The following is a 21,154-nucleotide window of genomic DNA, read 5'->3' on the forward strand; positions in this document are numbered from 1 at the left end:
AAACTCTTTTGCATATAATTATAAGGTGCCCATGATCTGGAGCCTGCAGCCTTTCTAACCCTCACTTATTCCACCAAGTTTGTGCTCCAGACATAGCAAATCACTTCTCCTTTCTGGAGCACACTGTGATTTTATGCTTTTGTATATGCTGTTTTCTCTGTCTGGATGCTGTTTTCTCTGTCTAGGATGTCTTAATTCTATCCCCACTCCCCTCTTACCTGTTTTACTCCCTGTAGTCAGGATATCCATCCATTCATCCATCCATCCATCCATCTATCCATCCATCCATCCATCCATCCATCTATCCATCCAGCCAACAAATATTTACTCAGTAGCTGCTATATGCCAGGATTGCTGCTGCTCTTACCAGCCCTGCCCACACCCTTATCCTCAGATGAACTGATCATTTTCTCCTTATGTTATGATTGTGCCTTTTTTGAATCTTTCTTAGCACTCACCAGACCGTTTCTGTGGTATCATTTGTTTACATATATGCTCCCCTACTATGCTGGCTAGCTCCTTAAAAGATGGAACATGTCTTCATTCAGTTGGCAGTCTGAACTCCAGCATAGAATCTGACACATGGGCACAGTCATGTTTGCTGATGGAGGAGTTTTATTTTCTCAAACCTTGTTGATTTTGGTTGTTGACTGATGCAGAGGTGATGGTCTTTAGAAGGAGGTTCTACTCTTTTGCAAGTCTAAGATGTGAATCTCACAGTCTGGGACAGGCTCATGTTCTAGCAAGTCTTCGTGCAACCCCTCCTTGTTATTCTTCTGGCATCATGCAGGAAGGGAGGGGGCAGTGAGACTAAAATAATTAAAAGGACACCATATAATTCTGTAGAGAGATTTCAGGGGACCTCCAGGATTGTTAAAGGTGTTTTGCAATAGGTTTTATTTCATCCCTTTTTGAAGCAGGTAAGTGGAGAGGGGGAAGAAACAGTCTCTGAGATAATAGAGGAGTGATTCTAAGAGAGGAGGTGTGCATTTGGCATCAGTATTTGGAGGGACAGGTTTTTGAGAAAGTGTTCTGTAATGCAGATTCCTAAGATGTGAACTGTAAACCTGTAGTAGAAGCTGTAAAAACTTAATGTGAGAATCACAAGGATGAGTCAGCCTTCAAAGTCAACTATTAAAATGTGAGAAAGCAGACTTAGGACTCATGAGAGGACGAACTGAGAAGCAGAAAATGTGCAGCAAGGTCTCGACACCTCTGGCTGCTTGGAATGATGCAACATTAAACCCACACATGATGGTCTGCTGGAAATGTGCTTTTTTCTAGAAACTGAAAAAACATACACTGTGGAAATATGGTTTTGGCATTATACTTGATTTGAGAGTAAAATGTTTTGTGCGAGCATCAGATGAATGGCCTCTTTTGTATTATCAGTTGATGGGCATTTTATGTCATTACTGCTGACAGCTTCCACCATAGGTAGAAAATACATGATGCTAGGCAGGGTGCGGTGGCTCACACCTGTAATCCCAGCACTTTGGGAGACCAAGGTGGGCGGATCATGAGGTTAGGAGTTCAAGACCAGGCTGACCAATACAGTGAAACCCCGTCTCTACTAAAAATACTAAAAATTAGCCGGGTGTGGTGGCAGCCACTTGTAATTTCAGCTACTCGGGAGGCTGAAGCAGGAGAATTGCTTGAAGCCGGGAGGCGGAGGTTGCTGTGAGCCAAGACTGCGCCACTGCACTCCAGCCTGGGCGACTGTGTGAGACTCCATCTCAAAAAAAAAAAGACAAAAAAAAAAAAAGAAAATACACGATGTTTACGATGGCAAACATAGCCACTTGTTGGTGCTCCAAAAATGTTTAGGGAGGTTAGATTGAGATTTCATATGACTACACTATCAATGACTATTGATATTTATTAAGCCTTTCAACAATAGTTGTTAGGCATGCCCAGGGCCAAGCACTAGAGACCCACTGGGTAAGCAGGAGAATAAGATCCTCACCTTCTGGAGCCCCATCATCTTTCCTGAGTTTTTCAATGTCAGGCCTGGACTCCTGCCCTCTTGGGAGCAGGTACTGATTTGAAATTTAAGTATCGACTTCACCTTGATCCCTGGTTTCCATTTCTCTTTCCAGAAGCGCTTTCTTTATAACTTAATAAAAATAAGCATGTGGATAGCATTGCCCTTCACCTACCTGCATTAACCTGGGTCAGTTCCCTGTTTATCCTGGAATTGCTAATCTAGATGGAATATTTCTTCTTGGCCTTCTGTAAAAACTAGGAACCTCTGAGATGTGCTTTTCCCCCACAAAGATGTTTATTTTATAGGCTGCATTTTAATGATCTTTTGTTTTCTTTTCAGAAGGTAAGAGGGGCGTCTGGTGGAGCGTTACCAAAAAGGAGGAATTCCAAGATTTTTTTAGGTAAATAATTATCAGTAGCATGCTCAGATTTTGTGTTTGTGTGAGTGTATGTGTGCATATTCATGTGCAGCTTTGATTTGGAGTAATAGGTTGTTTATTGCTGTACAATTTAAGGATGAGAGGCACAAATTTAAAGGCCTGCCTCCACTTTGCATTTACCTACAAGCGAAGTGTGCTTTTAGCCCTCTTAGTTGGGTTTAGTGCTTTGAAGCAATTATACTTACAGTGACTTGAGAGTAATTATAATTCTGCTTCAGTTCTGTTTATTGCTTACTTCACTTTTATTTTTTGAGACAGGGTCTGGCTCTCTCGCCCAGGCTGGAATGCAGTGGTGCCGTCTTGGCTCACTGCAACCTGTGCCTCCCGGGCTCAAGCCATTCTCCCACCTCAGCCTCCCAAGTAGCTGAGACCACAGGCACACACCACCACGACTGGCTAAATTTTTTGTACTTTTTGTAGTGATGGAGTTTCACCATGTTGCTCAGGCTGGTCTCGAACTCCTGAGCTCAAGCGATCTAACTGCCTTGGCTGGAATTTCAGGCGTGAACCACTGCACCCGGCCAATTTTTTGCTAACTTTAAATAGCTGGCTCTTGCAGTGGCTCACGCCTGTATTCCCAGCACTTTGAGAGGCTGAGGCAGGAGGATTGCTTGAATCTAGGAGTTTGAGATCAGCCTGGGTAATATAAAAAGGGCCTGTCGTTACCAAAAAATTAAAAAATTAGCTGGGTGTAGTGGTGTGTGTCCATAGTCTCAGTGACTTGGGAGGCTGAGGCAGGAGGATCACTTGAGCCCAGGAAGTTGAGGCTGTAGTGAGCAATGATTGCCACTGCACTCCAGCCTGGGTGACAGAGCGGGATCCTGTCTCTCAGAAAAAAAAAAAAGAAGTCAATTTTTTTCTTTTTCTTTCTAAAATTAGCCAAACTGCAGACTTCATTCAGATTTCATAATTTTTCTCCCACTCATGTCCTTTCTTTGTTACAAGATATGATCCAGGATTCCGCATTGTATTTAGTTGTCATGTTTCTTTAATCCTTTCCAGACTCTGATCATTCTTCAGTTTTTCTTTGTCTTTAATAATTGTGACACTTTTGAAGAGTGCTGGTCAGTTATTTTGTAGACTAGACTTCAGTTTGGCTTTATCTGATGTTTTCTCATGAAAAATGTGAAGTATGTATGCATGCATTTTTGGAAAGAATCCTACAGAGATAGCGTGCCCTTCTTAGTGCATGATATCAGGGGTACATGATGTTAACATGTTGTCATACTGGTGATGTTGAACTTGATCATTGTTAAGGTAGTGTCTGCTGGGTTTCTTCACTGTAAAGTTATAGTGTAATTAAGAAATATTTTGAGAGTGATACTTTGAGACTGTGCTAAATATTTTGTTTCTCCTCAAAGTTTTGCTCACTAATTTTAGCATCAGTGGACCTTGCCTGCAATAATGATGGCTCTAGTGTTTGACTAATGGTGATTTGAAAATTTCCCTTATTAGAAGGGCCAGTTTTGCTTATGCAAATGACTACTGATTTCTGTATCATATAATTATGGTCATATTAAGCTTCTGATATGGTTTTCTCAAGTGAAAAAGTGGTTTGATAATATTTGACCAAACAAGTTTATATGCCTAAATGCCTCAGATTATTGTTTGAAAGGATTTGTAAAATTGTTTCCATAGTATGATTTCATTTTTGTAAAAAAATTCTATACATACATGTACATATGTATGTACAGATATAGACATGTATATGTATGTATGCATGCATGTATGAATGTATATCTGTGTGTGTGCACACACTTCTACACACACATACACATGTGTACATATATAACTGGGAGATCAGAAGAGTCTGGAAGAATACTCCAAACTGTTAATAGTAGCTCTTTCCCAGTAATAGAATGGAAGTGATTCTGATTTTTGTCTTTTTGCTTCTCTATATTTAAGCTTTTTCTGTAGCAAACATGTTACTGTGATGAAAAGACACATGAATTATTTGAAAAGTGAAGCCATTGAAAACTGTTGTGGAGCTGAGTTTCTTTCCTGGTTTAATTCTCAGTTACTCTATGCTGGATCCAACCTTGCTGTCTTCTCCTGCTTCTCAGCTCATGCTTTTCTGTACGAGGCTTATCTGCAGTTGGTTCTTCTAACTTGGCCAATCTTACTTCTCAACCTGCCTTTGGACCACAACCCAGTTTAACCAACTAAACCCAAACCAGGCTAGCATGAACCCCAAAGCTGAAATTATTGAATATCTTCTGATGCTTTGGTTATTAGTCTTCCAGCACCTTTGCACTAATATAGATCATATGATTTCATTTGAATTAAGTAACGTCAGCAGGTTCTTCTTGAAGGCAGAACTAACTAAACATTTTGACTTACCATTGTTAATTTTTATTATTTTCTTTGGTTGAATGAAGAAGTTAGCTGACCTTGGCCTTTAACTTTTGTGTCTTCTTTTCATAAGACCTGGAGGTTTGATTTTTTTTCTAGTGATTATTTTGGTTGTAGAGGATATTATCAGGAAACTGTTTTAGAAATTAATTGAAAGTTAGCACTGAGGTTTTGTGCTTCAAACTGTGTGGACCCCTTCCTTCCATTCTTCCGTAGGGGACTACCTACCATTTTGTTTCAGTGAGGCTTTTTCTACGGGTTATTCTCTGTGTTCAGGTCAGATTTCATATCTTAGAAAGCCACAAGGTGCATATAGAACTCACAGCCCAAAAAAAGTGTTCTATGACTATATTAATTTAAAAATGAATGCCATTAGCCCCACATCCCATTTCTCCCTATTGTTTTATATCCAGGTTCTTTACAAATTTACCTCTTTCATCCCAGTAGGAGTTCTTTCTTTTTCTTTTTCTTTTTTCTTTTTTCTTTTTTTGAGACAGGAACTCATTCTGTTGCCCAGGCTGGAGTGCAGTGCCACAATCATAGTTCACTGCAGCCTCACCCTGCCAGGCTCAAGCGATCCTCATGCCTCAGTCTCCCAAGTAGCTGGGACTACAGGCACACACTACCACACATGGTTAATTAAAAAAAATTTTTTTTAAGGTGATGGGGTCTCACTGTGTTGCCCAGGCTGGTCTTGAACTTCAGTCTCCCAAAGTGCTGGGATTACATGTGTGAGCTGCTGTGCCTGGCCGGGAAGTTATTTTTTACAGGAATTCATTTTTTGCAAGTTCTGATTTAATGCCCCCCCTCTACTGGTGCTTCTTATCTCCTAGGAACAGGCACTTTTCTCTTGTCACATTGGTCCCAGCCCTCTGAGTTGATGTGACCTGTAAGTTAATTTCAGTGATGGGCTGTGTATTAGGGTTACATCTGGTTTATGTAACAGTAAATTTAAAACACTAGTAACTTTGTTTATTTATTTATTTGAGCCAGAGTCTTGCTCTGTCACCCAGGTTGGTGTGCAGTGGTGCGATGTTGGCTCACTGCAACCTCCGCCCTCCGAGTTCAAGTAATTCTCCTGCCTCAGCCTCCCAAGTAGCTGGGATTACAGGTGCCCACCACCATGCCCAGCTAATTTTTGTATTTTTTTTTAGTAGAGATGAGGTTTCACTGTGTTGGTCAGGCTGGTCTTGAACTCCTGACCTCAGGTGGTCTGCCCACCTCGGCCTCCCAAAGTGCTGGGATTACAGGCGTGAACCACTGCACCTGGCCTATTTATTTATTTTCAAGACAGCATCTCACTGTGTCACTCAGGCTGGAGTGCAGTGGCATAATCATGGTCACTGCAGACTCGGCCTCCTGTAGGGCTCAAGTGATCCTCCCACCTCAGCCTCCCAAGTAGCTGGGACCACAGGCATGTGCCACCATGCCTGGCTAATTTTTGTATTTTTCTTTGGAGACGGGGTTTTGCCATGTTGCCCAGGCTGGTCTCAAACTCTTGGGCTCAAGTGATTTGCCTGTGTTGACCTCCCAGAATGCTGGGATTACAGGTGTCAGTCACTGTGCCCAGCCGATTCTGGTAACTTTAAACAAGACAGATGCTTATTTTGCTGTCATGTAGAGGATGTTGGGAAGCAGTAAGTGCAGTGATGTGATGGCCTCATGTTCACCAGGGATCTAGGCTCTTCCCATATTCCTGCTTCACCATCCATCCTGGCCCATGATTTCCAACCTCATGGTCACCTTGTGGTCCAAAATGGCTACTGGAACTCCAGCCATCACATCCTGATTCTGGAAAGCATGAAAGAGGAAAAGGAAGGCCGGGCACGGTGGCTCATGCCTGTAATCCCAGCACTTTGGGAGGCCGAGGCAGGTGGATCACCTGAGGTCAGGAGTTCGGCAGCCTGGCCAACATGGTGAAACCCTGTCTCTACTAAAAATACAAAAAATTAGCCTGGCATGGTGGCACATGACTGTAATCCCAGCTACTTGTGAGGCTGAGGCAGGAGAATTGCTTGAACCTGGGAGGCGGAGGTTGCAGTGAGCTGAGATCGCACCATTGCACTCGAGCCTGGGCAACGAGAGTGAAACTCCATCTCTCAAAAAAAAAAAAAAAAAAAAAAAAAGAAACAAAGAAAAGAGGAGAAATAGGAAGGACAAAATAGTCTATCTCCCAGCAGAGTCACCTTGCCTTTGTCAGCCTTCTCATAGAGCCCCCAATCAGTTTACGCCTCTCTGGCAGAACTTGGTCACGTGGCCACATCTAGCTGCACAGGAGACTGGAAAATAAAGCCCACCAACTGGCTTCACTGAGTAAAGTTTGGGGTCTCTTATTAGGAAGAAGGGGACAGTGGGTATTGGGAGGCAGCTAGTAGCCTCTGCCACAGACTCTTTCCCTCAAAGGGACGCTGGGATTGTTTCCTCATGGAGAGGAAGATAACTCAGAGCTCTCTTGCAGTGTCTCTGTTATTTTTTGGCTAGGAAGTACTATTTCACTGGTACTGAAATGAAATTATGATGCTCCTTCTTCCGCTTCATGAAACAGATGTAGGTGGCCAATGCTTTTTCTTGGATGGAGGTGTTTTATTCCCATTCATTTGATGACTTTGTGAATAATTCCTTTTCCATTGGCTCAACAGTGACATTGAAACCATTGAATCATTTGGTTACAACCTGCAATTGACTTTACAAGAGAAGCTGAGGCCACTGGCTGGTGCCAAAAGGCTTCCCGTTGTCCTGAACAGCACCCTGCCCCTCAGTGGTCAAATCACTTTCCCTCCACATTACTTTGACGTTCATTCAAGTGAAATGACCTCAGTACTAGCTTTTGCTGCTATTTTTTTTTTTTTTAACTAGCAACGACAATTATTGGTACTTGAAAAATCATTTAAATTCTATACTTTTAAAACATTTAGGATTAAAAATTTTTTTCAATATGTACCTCATGGGTAAAGCTTAAAATTGAGAAGTTATAAAGGGCTTTTCAGTGAAAATTAAGGTTTTTTTCCCCTCCCTTCCCTGTATCCTAGCCACTTGGTTACTGCCTCCAGAGACAAATTTTCTGTTTGTACATCTTTGTATATATTGTGTATCCTCTCAGCGATTGTCTATACATAAATAATGCTTTTAGATTTCTTTTTGCAGTAGTCCCTAGGGAGCCACTAACCCTTCGGCTCCCAAATTGTGTTCTGAGGCACCCTGGAGTGCTACAGTGAGCTCACCAGGGCACTGAGGGATATTTTAAGTCTCTGAGGGAACATAGTGATGCTCAAACATTGCATGAACTAAACACAGTGTAGTTTTACTATTAGGTTACCCTGTATTCCTTCCAATAACTTCATATCTTTGTAAAGCTGGAGTTTTTTTTAGTGGTTTCTGTGGTAAAAGTCAAGCACCATGTGAAAATCAATGTGAAATGGGAAATAAGGGTGGCAGCGGCTGATCCGATTCAGGGAAGTTGTGCATTGCCCAACAGCTGCACACATCCCATTAGTGAAGGACTGGGGCTATTTCAGAGTGAAATATTTTTTCTTTCAACTTGTACGTATTTTTTGCAAATGATTAATTAGTTGTTAGAACGTAAATACTTACCAAGTTTTTTTGATCTAACTACCAAATAAACAGAACCATTAGGCATTTTTTTTTTGAGATGGAGTCTTGCTCTTGTTGCCCAGGCTGGAGTGCAATGGCATGATCTTGGCTCACCGCAACCTCCGCCTCCCGGGTTCAAGCGATTCTCCTGCCTCAGCCTCCCGAGTAGCTGGGATTACAGGCGCCCGCCACCACACCTGGCTAATTTTTTTGTATTTTTAGTAGAGACGGGGTTTCGCCATGTTGGCAAAACCTGACCTCGAACTCCTGACCTTGTGATCTGCCCACCTCGGCCTCCTAAAGTGCTGGGATTACGGGCATGAGCCACTGCGCCCGGCCAGGCATTTCTTTTGACTTAGGGTTGCTGTGAAAAAAATTGCTGGGATGCTTAGGGGTGCTGTGAACTGGGAGAGTTCAGCTAAAAAGGGACACTATTAGGTTGTGTTGTAGAAAGATAACTTGGAAAAATATGAAAGTTGGTGAGTTTGAGGTATAAGCTGATATGAAAGAGATAGTACAGAAGCAAGGAGGTAAGGGAGTTCTGGATCCTTCAAGAAATACCCTATGGCTCATAATGTGATTCTGGCCTAATTCCATATATGTATTTTTTACAATAAAGCTACAAATATGCATAGATATGTAAATAACTGGTAATGCATTTAATTTAAAAAATACCATACATTTGATACATCATAAAAAACAGTGTTAAATATTTACATCTTTATGGAGTCTGTCCTAGTTTTCACAAATAGGTGTAAAGGAGTTCAGTTCTCTGTGTCTAAAGAGTGGAACTTCCAAGGAACCACCACTTCACCTCAGAAAACTTAAATTCCACTTTTTTTGGGCTTAGACCAGGTGTTTAAACTTGCTGAGGAATAGATTGAAAACAGAAAATTTGTGCAAAGTTTCGCTAATGGGCCTGTTCAGAAAGTTCATCTGCGCCTCTGATAACCAGAAGGTTCTAATAAACTACATTTTGCTATTTCTTTCTGAAGTGGGTAAAATAATATGTTCTTTTGAAGGTAAATAGTTGGTTAGGTTTTGCAGCCCTTGGACAGATCGGTTACCTCCAACAATTAAAGTTAATATGGTCAGGGTGAGAGAACACTGACCTGGGAATCAGAGCCCTGGCTTTGGGTAGGGACCCATTCATTCCCTCACTGTCCTCCTTCATAGCTTAGGCATCTTGGGGAAATGGGTAGTCCTAGCCACTTCTCCCAGGGATCTGGGAGGATCATCGAAGCAGAGTTTGTATTTATTTATTTATTTTTAAACGTAGAGAAAGCTCTCTTGGGTATGCCACTTAATAACCACAATAGAAAGTAGCAGCTGGGGAGAAGTTGGGGGTCCTTAGGGTATGATTACTCTGTAGCTTCTTCAACTAAATATTTTTGGGGTGATGAGACATGATTTAGAGACGTGGAAATTTTAGGTTGGACTTAGGGCTGTGGGGTCATATGTGTTCAAGAAGAACCTTAGATTTGTCCCCTAAAATCAGAATGTAGTTTACCTCTGATGGACTTTTCCCTAATTTGGATTAAGTTTTTTGGGAAAGATCATGCCCCTCTTCCATTCCATTGAATTAAAAGTAAAAGTAAACTTAAACTAAGTGTAAAGAAGCACAACAAAGTTCTGCTTTTCTTCATGACAGCAGTCTTGCTTCCTCTTAAACATGTGAGTCACCAATTAAAATACAACGCAACTCTTTTGATATTCTTGTTTTGCTGTTGTTTTTAGCATGTTGATGTTGTTGACTTCCTAAAGTCCCCATTCACAGACATTTACAGAGTGTGTGGTGTGTGCCGGGCACAGTACAGGGGCTAGGAACATGGGAGGTAAGACTCATTTCCTGCTCTCTGAGCTTACAGTCTAGAAGAATTTGAAGGCGATAACTTCTGAATACTCAGATTTCACAGAAGATCCCCACATGGTGCCATAGTCTTGCAGCCAAAGGGAAGGGAAGGCACTTTTGGTTGTGTTAGTTGTCAGGAATAGGGAGAAGGTGATGATGATGATGGTGATGGCGGCTATTGTTTGTGGAGTCCCCTAGTACCTACCAGATCCTATACTAGGGTGCCTTAAAACTTTACCTTGTTTAATCCACTTAACAGTCTTGTGGAGTAGATAATATCTATGGCTTACTCACAAGAAAAATGCACTTAGAAATAAATTTTCTAGGGTTACATAGCTACTAAATGCCAGAGTGGGTTTTTTTTTTTTTTTTTTTTGTATTTTATTTATGCCAGGTAAGAGTTGAATTAGCTTTAAATGAGCATGTTTTCTGTGGAAAAGAGACAGATAATATCTTGTATGAGCTGAATCTGCACATAAAAACACACGATTTATGCTTTGGTTACTTAAAATTGTTATATATACAATATTATAATAAAGAAAAATTTAAGAATAAAATTCACTCACTCATTATTTCCATTTGTTTAGGTTTCTTTCTCTTTTTTGTCTATGAGCGTAATATAGTCTTTACAGTGAAGATGAATTTTGTGTTTTTAGCATTAACATAGCATAAACATTTTTGTTCCTACATAGTCTAAATAACTGATTTAAATAATATTCTATTGGGTTGAATACTATTTTTTTTTTTTTTCTGAGGTGGAGTCTTGCTCTGTCGCTCAGGCTGGAGTGCAGTGGCGCAGTCTCAGCTCACTGCAACCTCCGCTTCCTGGGTTTAAGCAATTCTCTGCCTCATCCTCCTGAGTAGCTGGGATTATAGGCGTGCGCCACCACGCCTGGCTAATTTTTGTATTTTTAGTAGACACAGGGTTTCACCATCTTGGCCAGGCTGGTCCTGAACTCCTGACCTCGTGATCCACCTGCCTCGGCCTCCCAAAGTGCTGGGATTATAGGTGTGAGCCACCATGCCTGGCCAGGTTGAATACCATTTTTTTAAATTAAACATTTAGATTCCAACTTAAAAAAATTATAAATATTGAAGCATTCACATTTTTATAACATGTAGAATCTTTCTTTGAATTATATCCTTTAAATTAATGCCTTTACTTACTAATTAAACTTCTTTAAAATTACATTTTGTCAAATGAACCTCACTTTTATTGCTACCTAGTAATATTGTTTGGTTTGGTTCTTTATTTTGGTATTTCTGACTTTTATAATTTAGAATCTTTTATTAAAACATTTAGACCAGGCGGTGATTCACACCTTTAATCCCAGCATTTTGAGATACTGAGGTGGGAGGATCACTTGAGGCAAGGTATTTGAGACCAGCCTGAGCCACATAGTGAGACCCTGTTTTTACAAAAGATAAAAAAAAAATTAGCCAGGCCTGGCAGTCCTAGCTTCTCAGGAGGGTGAGGTGGGAGGGTAGCTGGAGCTTGGGAGTTTGATGTTGTAGTAAGCTATGATCACACCACTGCGCTCAAGTCTGGGCAACAGAGTGAGACCCTGCCTCAAAAACAAAAACAAAAACAAAAAAACTTAGACTGCATTTTAGCTGTATCTTATTTATTTATTTATTACTACAAACTGCCCTACCTTTGGGAATTTAAGAGCAGAGCTGTACACAAACATATACTAGGTTTTTGATTGAAAACATACAAGGTAATAACAGAATCTAGATCCTTTGGTTCTCAGGTGGCTGCTTCATTAAGTAAAATAACTTTCTTCTGTCTCTAGAGCCCATGTTTCTGTGTGTGTGTTCATGTGCCTGTTCGTGTGTAGGTCTGTGTGCATGTGAGTGGAATGTAACTCCCTAGCTCTTTGTCACCATAGTTCCAAGCATAAATATACAAACATGATCTGGGATGCTGGCATCCCTGTGAAAGTGATGCTGAAATGTCCATATAAATGTTGTGATAAGACATTTCCCTGAGCCTTCGTTTAACCTTTACCAGAGATGAACCAAACAAAGAGGGGACGACTTGATAGATAACAGGCTAGAGGAGCTCATCTTCCTTACTGAGAATTCTCCACAGCCGAGGACAATATGACTACTCACATTATAGGGCTTCCACCTCGGGTCTACTAGGCAATAACTCAACACTTTAAGAGAGAGAGAGAGAGAGAGCAAGAGGGAGATTTTGTTGTTAAATAATAGCTAACATGTATTGACTACCTATTATATGCCAAGCCTCTTGTTCTCATTTATCTCCTGTATAAACTATGTGAGATACTTGCTATTATCTTCATGCTATAAACGAGAAAACTAAGGCTTAGAGAGTTTATGACTTGCCCAAAGTAACATTAAGTTTTGGAGCTAGTCTTGAACCTAAGTTTGTCAACTCTAAAACCATACTTCCGTATTATGATGTTGCAAAAAAACCCCAAGAAACCAAACAACCATTCCAGCCTATTGTTGTGAAATCAGGAACCAGGTACCTGACACATCGTAATTACCAATCCTTTCCTTTTTAAGAGTTTCTAAGAAATTTTCTTTCTGAGAAATTCTTTCTGAGAATTGAGTATCTTGCACATTTGTCTATTTTAACTGTAAAGCTTTATGAAATGGCTCAGTCTTCATACATCAGTCACTGATATATAAGTATTCGTAACTTGATGGAAAGGCCTGCTATTGGTGGTTGAGGACAGACGGACGGCCCTGTCAGAGGAGAAAGTTGTAAATGTCACACCCTTGGTATTTCATCATCACCTTAGATTTCTGGCTTTTCCAGGGAGTGCTGCCATAGTGTGGGATATTATTTTCCTCACTTCTTGTTCTTTGTTTTTGTTTTCTCCTCAGATCTAGATACTGATGATGATTTAAATAGCGACGATTATGAATATGAAGATGAAGCCAAACTTGTTATATTCCCAGATCACTATGAAATAGCACTACCAAATATTGAGGAGTTACCAGCCCTGGTCAGTGAGTGTGCACGGCTGCTAGCTAGATGCGCATGACTCTGTGTCAGGTGTGTGTGCATGTGCGATGTGTGTGTGTGCAGGGGTGGGGTGGGGTGGGAAAAGCGGGTTGAATGAGAGAAGAGGATGAGGATGAGCGTGAACATGCACATACCCCTTCTTTTCTGTGACAGGGGTCTTGCTGGCTTACATTTCAGTAGTGCTGGGCCTTTTGCTGTCTCTTACTTCAAGTGCTGTTAGGGCTTTGTTGCTCATTAGCTGATCTCTTCCAGGTTGGGCTGGCTTCTTGCCTCCTAAATCACAGTCTGTTCCTTAGATTTTCAAACTCTGCACCCCAGATCTACAGGGACTGCTGGAGAGGGACTCTTTTCTGATCGGACGGATGACAGTCTTTTTATCATGTTTATTATGTTGGCCTTCCATGTAACATTTTGTTTGGAAAAAAATAGAAGTGCTCCACTGCTGAAACAATAGCGACGCAGTTACAAAAAGAACAAAGCATTTACCAACTACAGGTCTGCGGGAGCTCTGGGATTAAGTGAACCTTCTTTTCAGTTTTACTCCCTATGTGAACGAAGACTACTTTATAGGTTTTAGATATTTTTAGCTGTGAGCTTCCCCCTTCCTCTTCCGTTCTCTTTTCTTCCTTTTCCTTTCTTTCTAATCCAGTTTTGTGGATGGACCTTAATTTTCTTGAATGACTTGAAGGTGGATCTGCTGGTAGTGATATAGGGAAGCCAAGTTTTGTTTTCCTTCGATTCTCGCATGCTGGAAGTGGGCACAGAGTTCCTGTGGGGACCCTAACTGTTTTTCCTGCTCTTTGCTCATTTCTTGTATTGCCTGTACCACTTTGTCCTCTTTCCTTTTTTTTGTTTTGGTCTCCCATTTCTTTTTCTTTGTTTTTTTTCTTTTTTGGGACGGAGTCTTGCTCTGTTGCCCAGGCTGGAGTGCAGTGGTGCGATCTCGGCTCACTGCAAGCTCCGCCTCCCAGATTCATGCCATTCTCCTGCCTCAGCCTCCCGAGTAGCTGGGACTACAGGCACCCGCCACCACGCCTGGAGAATTTTTGTATTTTTAGTGCAGATGGGGTTTCACCATGTTAGCCAGGATGGTCTCGATCTCCTGACCTCGTGATCCACCTGTCTTGGCCTCCCAAAGTGCTGGGATTATAGGCGTGAGCCACCGCGCCCTGCCTGGTCTCCCATTTCTTTTCCTCTTTCCACTCTGTGCACACCTTGCCTTCCCAGAGCCTGGCCACAGATGGCAGTGGGGTCAGGGTGGATTGAGTTTAGACATGCCTGTCCATTTTTTCCGTCCTCAAACCATGCCAGAACCAAAGCCAGCTCTTTAGGTCCCAGAGTCTTCTGGATGTTGCATGACTCTCTCTGTAGCCATCTGCTCACTTGTCCCTGCCAAGAGGGGACATTTGTGCTTGGGGTTTCCATGTCACTAGGGACTCGGTTTCCACCATTCATTCTCTTTTGCCCCAATCTACTTTAAATCTAAGATCACAGAAATGAAAATTTTGTGTATATTTATTTATTGTGCCTCTTCTTTTAGTACTAAGTGCACAGTGTTCAGTAGGGCATACGGAATTAAATTACCTTTGATTTCTCCAATTCCATGTTGACTCATGTGGCTGTTACCAAGGATAAAATATATTAGTGGACAAAATGGCCTTACCTCATCCCGTTACCTGAAATTATATACTAATGCTTATATTTCTGTAATACCGAGAGTTCTTACTGCCTTGTTTAATATAACTCTTATTTCTGCTGTCAGAAGAGAAGAAACATTGTGAATAAATGTTATGATAAATTATTTTCCTTTCAGCCCCTCATGAATAAGTCTTTATGTTAAAAAAATTAATAAAAAAGCCTTTTCTTATTGTCGTACTTGGAGTATAATTTGAAATGTGAATAGTCTTATTTAAAATAAGAGAAGTGCCATAGAAATCTGAATCCAGCAAGATATATCATCATTTTTACTATAGAGTCTTTTAGTATTAAGAAATACTTTAAGAATGAAAAAAGAAGAGAGAATTATTTGGAAGATGAGGCTGGGGAGATAAAAGGAAAAGCCTGGACTTATCTGATGGTAACGGATAGGATTTATCTACATAGAAGATGCCAATTACTATATTTTCTTTTCATGCTTTTGCTATATTTTTGGTGTTTGACTATTCTCTTTTTAAACTGTTAAATAGCAAAAATTATTGAGCTCAAAACATCTAACCAGGTGATTCTTCCTTCATCTTCTGAGTGTCTTAGCACAGAAGAATTTCAGTTTCAGAGAGTGACTCTATAGGTTCTATCAGAAAGTTAAAGCACCTCTGGGTGACGCTGGGTTCACAGAGACATAGCACTGTGAGCTCGGCAGGGGTCTTAGAGCTTGAAATCCAATGCCTTCATTTTTGACATCAAGAATTGGAGCAGTGCTGTGCTTGTAAATGTTTAACAACAGGCTCCCTAGGAAGAAAAAGCCGTTTTGTAGTGTCTGCTGATTCCATGGTGTAAATACTCCCGCCATGACTGATTTCAGGTTATCAATGTGACGTCACTGAATGCGCTGTTGGAAAGAGATTGGTAGTAGCAGACCATTATGCAGAATTTCCAGCATTCCGCTGACATGCATGTAAATAAAACCTCAAGAGCACATAGATAATAATGAGATACAGTAAAACAATTAGGAAGTGAAGAATTTTTGATTATATGTCACCGTTTGAAAACATTTTATTTAGTCGTAGGTTTATACGATTTAATGTTTTATAATGGCTGTGTTTAGCAACCATCTTGCCGAATTTCTTAAAATTTGAAGCTGGACTCTTATGAGCCAGTTTGAGCCAGTTCCAGTGCAGAACTGAACTGGAGGCTTACGAAGGCTTGGGATGGAGCCAGGACTAGTACCAAGGTCTTTTTGCATCACTTCAGATAACATATCCAGGGAAAAATAGTTCACAGTGTGATTATGGGATGATGGATCCTGACCTTCAGCTGTCACCCATAAAAAGGGCCTTTAAGTGATTTGGGATGATATTCTGAAAACACTGGATCAGTGTTTTATAGGCCCAGAAGTCTAAGGATGTTTTGTTGGTTGTCACCCACAAAGATATTCAAGGACAAAGGAGAAGATTCTATTTGAGTCTTGTTCAGAATCATAGTGCACTGCAAACCAGAACGTTTAGAAAAGATCTAGTAGGCGTGGAGACAGTCCTAAGGAGGACACAGACATGATTTGGGTAGTTGATGAAACAAACAAGGAGGTTATAATAGGTCAGACTCAAAAGATTAGGAGGCTACACAACAGCCTCCTTAACTGTGGTCTTTCCTCCACGCCTGCCCTCGTCCCTGCACAGCAGCCAGTGTGATCTGCTGTGAAAATTAGATCCTATCCTTCTCCAGCTTAAAACTCTCAACGCTACTGACCGATGACACTGGGCTACTCACAGTCAGGAACAAGGAAGAAGTCCTGGCCAGAAGTGCTAAGGTGGCATGTCCCAAACCCATAAAGCCTGGAAGGGGCTTGTGGTGAACTCAGCTCTATTTTCTATGGGCATTTCTGGAAGGTGATGGGGGATGAGTTTTCAAAATGGAAAGAAAAAGCTAATTATACAACAGCATTTGTAGTGGGAGATAAATGGGCTTTTCAAAGGCTTAGCTATATTTATTAAGTCCCGATCTCTAATGGATTATAAGCTTGTTGAGGCCGGGGACCTCCTCCTTGTTCCTGACTGTGAGTAGCTCAATGTCATCAATCAGTAGTGGTCAGTATAACCTTGGAGAGTTTTAAGCTGGAGAAGTTTAGGATATAATTTTCACAGCAGATCACTCTGGCAGATCACTCTGGCTGCTGTGCAGAGAAGAGGGGCAGGGCTAGAGGGCAGGCCACTGTAAGGAGGTTGTCGTGTAGCTATCAGGGAACCGTGATGGTGGCTAGGACCAGGAGGGGTGGGGTTGGAGTGGACATGAGGCCCATCGCAGGGCTGCTAGGAATTGCCTGTGGGCTAGGTGGGGGTGAAATGGCAGCTGAGGGAACTTCCTCCATTGTTTCTTGTTCCTTCCTTGGTTCTAGGGTCAGAAGCCAGGACCCAGACACACGGGAAACTGCTACTCAGGGGAAAATGATCAGCTCGTTGTGCAGGATATTAGTGATGTAGATTACAAATTTTGTTATTTATTATTTATTTATTTACAATTTAGTGGCGTTTATTATATTAGAGTTGGGCATCCATCACCACTATCTAATTTTAGAAGATTTCTCTTGCCCCACTAAAAAACCCATACCCCTTAGCCATCGTCCTCCAGCCCTTCCTCCATGCTCAGCCTGTGGCACTCACGAATCTACTTTCTAGCTCTATAGATTTATCTACTCTGGACCTTTCATATAAATGGAATCATGTAATATGCTATTTGTGACTGACTTTTTCACTTAGAATATATTTTCAAAGTTTATCTATATTGTAGCATGTATCAATATTTCATTCCGTTTTATTGGCAAATAACATTCCATTGTATGTACATACGACATTTTGTTTTACATTCTATTTGTTATGTCCATAAGCATTTGGGTTGTTTCCATTATTTTTATTTTTTATTAAAAAAATTTTTTTTGAGACAGGGTTTCTCTCCTGTTGCCCAGGATGGAGTGCAATGGTGTGTTCTTAGCTCACTACAGCCTCTGCCTCCCAGGCTCAAGCGAGCCTCCTGCCTCAGTCTCCCGAGTAGCTGGGACTACAGGCGCATGCCACCACACCTGGCTAATTTTTGTATTTTTAGCAGAGATAGGGTTTCACCATGTTAGCCAGGCTGGTCTCGAACTCCTGACCTCAAGTGATCTGCTGGTCTCGGCCTCCCAAAGTGCTGGGATTACAGGTGTGAGCCACCGTGCCCGGCCCCATTTTTTTGATTATTCTAAATAATGCTATTGTGAACAGTTGTGTACAGGTTTTTGTGTGGACACATATTTTCATTTCTCTTGGGTATATACCTATGGTAGAATGGCTGGGTCATGCGATAACTCTGTTTAACCATTTGATGAACTACTGAACTGTTTTCCAAAGCGGCTGTACCAGTTTACTTTGCAACCACAATATAAGTTTTGAAAAGACAGCTAGAAATAGCTTATAGCATTAAGCCAGTAGCACATTGGGTAATAGGCATATGGCCAGAATCAATTGGGTAGGGAGAGGGCAGAGAGTCTGTTTTCCTCCTCCCCTGTGGTCAGTTGGTGCCGAGCAGGACATCACAGATTTGCTCATGATGTGGACTAATCTGGCACAGAGACACCCAGGCGTGTCCCTGTCCAGGGTCACATTTGCACCAGATTAAGAAATGGAGCCATGCTGCTTACATTCCATTCAAGTGCCCTTGACCACGTGCCATTGTGTGATGAGTTGAGGATATTGGATATCTGAGTGTCCATTTGTTATGAGGAAAACACACCACTTGGGTAAATCCTGGGCATTCCTGTATCTAATTTCACCCTTGCAAATTGTTCACCTCCTACTTTTCACCCTGCTTGCTAAGTGGTAGGAATTGTTAAATCTGACCTCTAAGCTTGGGCTTAGAAAATGAATTTAGTTTCTTGCTATCTGTGACATTGTCAATACTACAAACACTAGGCCAGGGACAAAACCTAGCTCTATCCAGAGAAAGTGCAGGAAAACAGGATCTCTCTCTTGTGACAATTACGCTGTTTGCATTTCTTCAGTTTTTAAATTCATGTTCTAGTGAATTTGCTATTCACTAGCAAATTGTTATTTTCTCAAACTGTTTTTATATATTACATCTGGGTTTGTCTTATAGGTAACAATTGCTTGTGATGCAGTTCTCAGCTCAAAATCTCCATACAGAAAGCAGGACCCAGACACGTGGGAAAATGAATTGCCAGTATCTAAATATGCCAACAACCTCACCCAGCTGGACAATGGAGTCAGGATTCCTCCAAGGTGAGAGTCAAATAGCAGAATGGAACTTTACTCCCTAAAACTGACCAAAGGATTATTTGTTTTCTACCTCTTTTTTGAATTGGCAGTTATATTTTTTCTTACCAGATGCCTTTTATTAAAAGTAAATATAAAACTTCTCTAAAATTGTCTGTAGCTTTGTAGTAGATGCTGAATGTGCCCAGTCCATACCCCTAAGCCCTTCCTTGCCCTGAAGCTGCCAGTTGCAAGCACTTGCAACGCTTTGCTTGAGAGCTTTTTCTGCTTGCTGAAGCCAGTTATGCCGGTGCACGGGGCAGTCAGAAACACCAGAGTGAAGCTCCCTCCCTCCTCCTGGAGCAGCCCTAAACCATCGACTGTGGCATGGGTGGATTAATACCCCAGTTTTCTGCCCCTGCAGGTGGGATATCTGTCTCTTGCAATTCCCCACGTGGCCTGAGTCCCAGTCGCCCACAGTGTACATTTGCTCACTGACATATCCCGTACCAGCTTCCTACCCTTTCTTTTCTCTCTTCCCCACTTCCCTGGGATCACCTCCCAGACAAGCAATTTACCTTCACTTTTTTGTCTCAGAGTCTTGTTTTAGGGCAGTCCAACTTACAAGTCTTTGGTTGTCACATTTTGGCTGGAATACTCTTTGGGCTGTATTCATATCTCCTCTTATTAGGTGATGGTGTGTTTACAGAGGCAGGTGTTGGTGGATAGGCAGATGGATTAGGAATATGTCTGATTTGGTTGAATCCTGACAGTTGCATGGCATTCACCTTCTGTGTGGTCTTTGGAAACGAGAGTTACTTCTGGACCTCTGTTTCTCCGTTGTAAAAATAGAGTTGGTAATACTGATGCTGAAAGGTGTTTATTAGAATTAAATGAGACTTCTGTAAGGTACTTGGCATATAGTTGACGTTTAGCATTTAGTCAAGTTGGTCTCCTTTCTAATTAATTTAGATTTGCAGTGTAGTCGGATTTGTATAAACTAGCTTTACTGTATGTGATTAATGCTTTAGAACTTTAGTCATTTATACACACAGGATCCTTAATAAACTTGTTGAAACTCCATTGTCCTTCATGGAGGAGTTTTAAGGAAATGAGCTTCTCTCCTAGCCCTAAGTTTTGTGTCAGTTTTCAAAAGTAAAATTGCCACTTGGAGATGCTGGGAGGGGCTTGTCCACATCTGGGAGGCAGGCAGGGTGCTGAGTGATCCTGCTACCCTGGGAGAGGAACAGTAATTTTTTTTTTTTTTTTTTTGAGACAGAGTCTTGCTCTGTTACCCAGGCTGGAGTGCAGCGGCGCAATCTTGGCCCACTGCAACCTCCACCTCTTGGGTTCAAGCAGTCTCCCTGCCATAGCCTCCCGAGTAGCTGGAATTACAGGTGCCCACCACCACACCTGGCTAATTATTGTATTTTTAATAGAGACGGGGTTTCGCCATGTTGGCCAGGCTAGTCTCGAACTCCTGACCTCAGGTGATCTACCCGCCTCGGCCTCCCAAAGTGCTGGGGTTACAGGTGTGAATGACCGTGCCCGGCCAACAATGTCTTGAGGGGAGAAAATGGGGAAGCGTCAGTCTCTGTTACTTCACTGAGCCTTTGTTGTGACCTTTGTACTTGAAACCCTCTGTTTTCTTAGATGTTAATTTTTAAAATTATGCTTTCGCTGTTCTGACTACTCTCCAATGGCTTTCCAGTGGTTGGAAGTGTGCCAGATGCGACCTGCGAGAAAACCTCTGGTTGAATCTGACTGACGGCTCTGTCCTGTGTGGAAAGTGGTTCTTTGACAGCTCTGGGGGCAACGGGCATGCGCTGGAGCATTACAGAGACATGGGCTACCCGCTAGCCGTGAAACTGGGAACCATCACTCCTGATGGGGCAGGTGAGTGCGCCTTTACCGACTTTGGGAACATGCAGTGGCTTCCTCTTAGATTTAACCAATCCCTGAATCCAGGCGTTGGAAGGTGTAGGCTCTGGATACAGACAGCCCAGGTTTGAATCCTAATTCTGCCTCTTAT

The 21,154-nt window shown here is 41.8% G+C and overlaps 1 protein-coding gene across 6 annotated transcripts in view; it reads left to right on the plus strand.

The window, feature by feature from the left end:
- USP13 (ubiquitin specific peptidase 13) overlaps positions 1 to 21,154 on the plus strand; it is a 129,764-nt gene that overhangs the window by 35,096 nt on the left and 73,514 nt on the right. For 4 of the 6 annotated variants that reach the window (XM_063722356.1, XM_024245131.3, XM_024245132.3 and 1 more), the window contains 4 exons: positions 2,327 to 2,387; positions 13,081 to 13,202; positions 19,007 to 19,149; positions 20,834 to 21,018. In XM_063722356.1, coding sequence (XP_063578426.1) covers positions 2,327 to 2,387; positions 13,081 to 13,202; positions 19,007 to 19,149; positions 20,834 to 21,018 — 511 coding nt within the window. The other 2 variants (XM_054553035.2, XM_024245133.3) reach the window with 2 other exon arrangements.

Source organism: Pongo abelii, chromosome 2 (genome assembly GCF_028885655.2).
Source record: "Pongo abelii isolate AG06213 chromosome 2, NHGRI_mPonAbe1-v2.0_pri, whole genome shotgun sequence".
In the NCBI taxonomy this organism is placed as follows: domain Eukaryota; kingdom Metazoa; phylum Chordata; class Mammalia; order Primates; family Hominidae; genus Pongo; species Pongo abelii.